The sequence below is a fragment of the Gracilinanus agilis genome, chromosome 2 (genome assembly GCF_016433145.1).
Source record: "Gracilinanus agilis isolate LMUSP501 chromosome 2, AgileGrace, whole genome shotgun sequence".
In the NCBI taxonomy this organism is placed as follows: domain Eukaryota; kingdom Metazoa; phylum Chordata; class Mammalia; order Didelphimorphia; family Didelphidae; genus Gracilinanus; species Gracilinanus agilis.
In genome coordinates, this window is record NC_058131.1 from 352791942 (window position 1) to 352796230 (window position 4289).

Genomic DNA, 4289 nt, shown 5'->3' on the forward strand with positions numbered 1-4289 from the left:
AGGATGGAAGACCCGTGAGCACTCATCAGCCCAATTCCACTACTCATCAGAATGGGCGCGATGACCCACTAACTTGGGCTTGTTCTTCCCTCTTGAAGCATTCTGGTGGTCTCTGGCTATGGGGCTTACCATATTGACGTCAGATTTCGTGTGGACACCTGATTGGTTTGGCACACTGTATCTCACTCAGAGATCCTGAGCAGCCTCAGCTGCCTCAGTAGCAGGATTGCAGGCATGTGACAGCCACATCCCAGCCACAAAAACTTTCATCAACTTTTCCAGTTTGCTGCCTTGAAGTTTTCAGTGTGTCTGCTAGTTTCAAAAATAGATTCCTGGTGGTGGTAGTGGTGGTATTTTTTTTTCTTTCATAAGAAGGTACCTTCCTGTCCCCAAGAGCACACCTAATCCTCTGATGTCACATCAATGTCCTCATCAGTGCCCTGCCTAGCAGCCACCTGCCACTGACTCATGAGCTGTCCACTCTTCCTCTTCTCCTCGGCTGTTGGGCATTCCTCATCCATCTTCTGCCTTTTGTGTTTTGTTCGACGATTTTGGAACCATACTTTTACCTGTAGGAGGAGTCCAATGAGATTACAACTCCCCAGCCTGATGGTCTAACCCATCTTTAAAAGACAGGATATCCTCCACCAGCCCCTTTCTTGCATTCAATGAGAGACCTGTAACTCTGTATCTGAAGTTAGTCTCTGCCGAGAGGACAATCCAGGGCACTTCAGCTCTATTTCCCCAGGAATTCTGCAGCTAAATTCTTGGTCTGCACTCTCCTCTCTTGCCACATTGTCTTTTTGATTACACTGGTGCCTGGAATATTCTCTTTCTGGATCCTTCCACCATTCTCAGCCCTTCCTTTCCTCTAATTAAATACTAGGTCTGACCTCTGGGAAACAAGTTTACATGCATGTGAATAGACAGGCTCATTGCACCAAAGGGCTCCTCTGACATGCATGAAAAGAGTTTGGTCCTTTTCATTAAAATCCTTGTTCCTAGGTGTAGCAGGGAACCAGAGGGAGATGTGTGTGATTTGGAAATGACTTTCCTCTTCTGCCCACCCTACCTCCCCCCACAACAAAACAAAACAATACCTGAGTTTCCGTTAGACACAAGCTGTTTGCAAGCTGCTTCCTCTCTGCTCCTACTACATAGTGATTTTTCTCAAAGGCTCTTTCTAGTCGCAGGAGCTGGGATGGTGAAAAAGCTGTCCGGATCCTTTTGGGTTTTCGGGTAAAAGGCCCACAAAGCATCAAGCTCTCAGCAGAATGAACTTCTGTTTAAAAAAAAAAAAAAGCCCAGTATTCTTTAGTTAATCCTTCTCAGCTAGTGTCCAAGAGTCCCTATGTGTTTTGATCTAGTGGTCAGAGCAGTGTAGAACAGCACCCCTATCTTCTCTCCCCAGGTCCCCAGGACTTTCCTCTAATGCCCATTTTGGCATGGAAGCTCAGGAGCTCCCATTTCTATAGTACTCTTAAGTACCAGATTTGGAGGCCTCAGGACTGAGGTAAAATTCTATCATTTATTTTCTACCTCATCACTTCTCTGGAGGATTTCGAAGTACAGTTTAATCTCTCTAGGCCTTTGTTTCCTAATCTGTAAAATCATCTCTAAGGACCCTTTCAGCTCTAAGTCCCATGAGTATGCCTATAAACTAGTTCTTGTCTCCCATCTTTCTTGCTTCCACAAAGGAAAATGTAGGGCATACTAGGAAAGGAGGAGAATGAGATAGCTGGCAAATGGAAGTTCCCAGGTTCTGCCAATATTTCTGTGACATTCTGACCAATTCCAACTACCTGAGCCAAAAGAGAGTTAATGAACTTCTTCAGATAGAGAAGCCTGAGTCTAAAGGCTCTGTATTACTGGAGATTTCAGATGAGTAGGAGTGGAGTGCAGGAGATAATGGTTGGGAATGGAGTGGGCCAGGCAAGGGAAGCTGTCCAATCTCCGTTAGAATAGCTCCAGGCTTCTCTCTGCTGCCTCAGATGGGCATTGGCTGGTGAATGTTCAGGCTGCTCCAGGACTATGGTCTACCATTTTGTACATGCAGAGACCTGACCTTCTTCCCTCTTGGTGTGGTAACCTCAGGGAAAGAATCCTGGTTCTGATACTAGCTTTGTGTCCCTGAACAAGTCCCTTAACATCTCCGAAACTTTCCTCATCTGTGAAATGAGTATCATAATATTTATCCTAGTCACTGCTCAGGCTTTTAGGGAGGAAAAGGCTTCACTAGTCTTAAACCACTATAAAACTAGGAACCATTAATACTGAGCTTTGGTAGCTAGTGATGTGTAAGCATTTGCCTTCAGTTCTTACAAAGGTATAATCCTATCCATGTACATGTCAGGCCACAGGAGGATCTGTGTGGTGAGTGACCAGAGTGAAGGCTACTGGGATAACCTGAAGGAGGAGAACCTTGGGAATTGCTCTTCCAAAACTACTGTCCCCACACATCCATGTTCCATTATCAGTTGTCACAGGGGCTTTTCTACAACTTCAAAACAAAAGAAACTACCTCCTTTGGTACCACTACCCCTGGCAGGGACCCCAATCTGCCCAAATCACACTTATTCTCTGTCATTCATTCTCTCATTCATTGTCTCCCTCTCTGTCTCTGTGTCTCTCATTTTCTCTCTCTCTCTCTCTCTCTCCCTCTGTGATTGTGTGTTTCTGTCCTCTCTCCTCTCTCTCTCCCTCCTTCCCACTCCCCCACCCCAACTTTGAGCTCCAAGTGTCTACATATCCCCTGCTGGCCAAGGGTAAAGCCAACTCCTAGAAGATGAAGCTTTCCACTTCCAGAATGGACTGCAGAACCACTGCCCGTTCTTCTGCACTGCCCGAGAGGGTCAGAGGGAGCTAGAATGAGAACCGGATTTTGAATGAAGAGACTGGATCGAGTTAGGCTACTTGGGGCATTTTGTGACCTTGAGCGAGCAAGCGCCCCTCTCGGGAACTCAGTTACTTCGTCTGTAAAATGGGAATAGTAATGCTAGAACTGCTTCTCCCATAGGATCCGAGCTAGAAATGGGGACTGAGTTGCTCTCAGGAAGCTGGGGCTGCTATTCTAAGAGTTAAGGATGCTGCCCCCATCCCGTTCGGAGTGCTTGGCTAAGGCTACGGGGTCAGGAGGTAACGGAACTCAACTGTCTCTATCCCGCCGCCCGAGGAGAGGTCCCCACCTAACCCAGGCTCTCTTACTGGGCCAGAGGCATCCCGTCCTTGCCCTCTGGGGTCGGCACTGCCCCAATTCCTGTAATCAGACTGTCAGGGATGGAAGAGCTATTTGAGAAATCATCTAGCTCAGACCCATCTACTCTACCACCTACGCCTCCACCCCCAAACCCCACGCCCCCGCTCTCGATGGGGAAACTAAGGGGCAAAGATGTGACGTGACTTGCCCACGGTGCCAAGCTGAGGGGGAGAGGCTGGCGGGGCGATGCAAGTCCAGGGCTTTCCCCCAGCGCTGCCTCCCCGACGGCGCGCGCTCCCAGAGGCTCTGCCGCACTTACCCGGGAAGCTCGGCGTCCACAAGCGGCTTCGGAGAAGCCAAGGGCAACAACTGCACGGGTCCCGGGGACCGGGTGGGGCGGTACCTAGGCGACCACTGGTCCTTCGGTCCGGGGCAGCCGGAGGCTCGGGGACTAGCAGGCGAGCGGCAGTCCAGGCGACCGAAGCGCAGGCCCTGGCGGTCGCAGAGCGCACCAGTGGCTCAGAGGGGGTGCCCACGAGCGCCTCGATGGAGAAGCCTCTTCGGGCGGAGGTGAACATGCCGAAGCCGGGGCAGCTGCCTCGCACCGCCTCCCTCCAGGGCTCCTGGACCACTACAGCGCTGCATCCGCACTCAGCACCGCGGGTTTGGGGGCATGCGCCGGCCCGCCCCGAGGGAGGGGAAGGGGGCTGGTTATCGCCCGCCCATCTAGCCCCAGGGTCCCCCCACCCCCACCTCCATCTCCACAGAACCTGGCACTCCAGTTTTCTCCAGCCCCAGCCTAGCCAACTACTACCTCTCCCCCTGGGCCCTCCGCTCAGAGCCTAGCGCCTTCCTCTGGCCCCCAGCACCAGCAGCAGCAGCCGCTGCCGCCGCCGGCAGCACCACCTCACCCTGCTACAGTTCCATCCTGACAAAGATCTTCCTTCCTTCCTTCCAATAATTCAGCTTCCCCTTCTCTTGAGCCTCTGCCCTGGAATTCGGAATCCCATTCGCTCCCTGCTGGAAGCAACTTCTGAGGTGATTTAGTGCAACTGGCATAACTTTTTATAGCATCATCTTTGCGTGACTGCCT

The 4289-nt window shown here is 51.2% G+C and overlaps 1 protein-coding gene across 1 annotated transcript; it reads right to left on the reverse strand.

Moving 5' to 3' along the window:
- Positions 1–401: 401 nt before the first annotated feature.
- LOC123235480 (homeobox protein EMX1-like) lies at positions 402–3774 on the reverse strand. The gene is made up of 3 exons (XM_044661615.1): positions 3516–3774; positions 1101–1282; positions 402–569 (listed from the first exon to the last, which is right to left on the reverse strand). The coding sequence occupies exons 1-3, from the start codon at positions 3772–3774 to the stop codon at positions 402–404; spliced, it is 609 nt and encodes a 202-aa protein (XP_044517550.1).
- Positions 3775–4289: the final 515 nt, after the last annotated feature.

Coding starts and splice junctions, on each gene's coding strand:
- LOC123235480 (XM_044661615.1), bottom strand. CDS start 3,774: ATGTTCACCTCCGCCCGAAGAGGCTTCTCCATCGAGGCGCTCGTGGGC. Junction 1,283..3,515: donor GTGGACGCCGAGCTTCCCGG/GTAAGTGCGGCA, acceptor TTTTTTAAACAG/AAGTTCATTCTGCTGAGAGC. Junction 570..1,100: donor TGTGTCTAACGGAAACTCAG/GTATTGTTTTGT, acceptor CTCCTCCTACAG/GTAAAAGTATGGTTCCAAAA.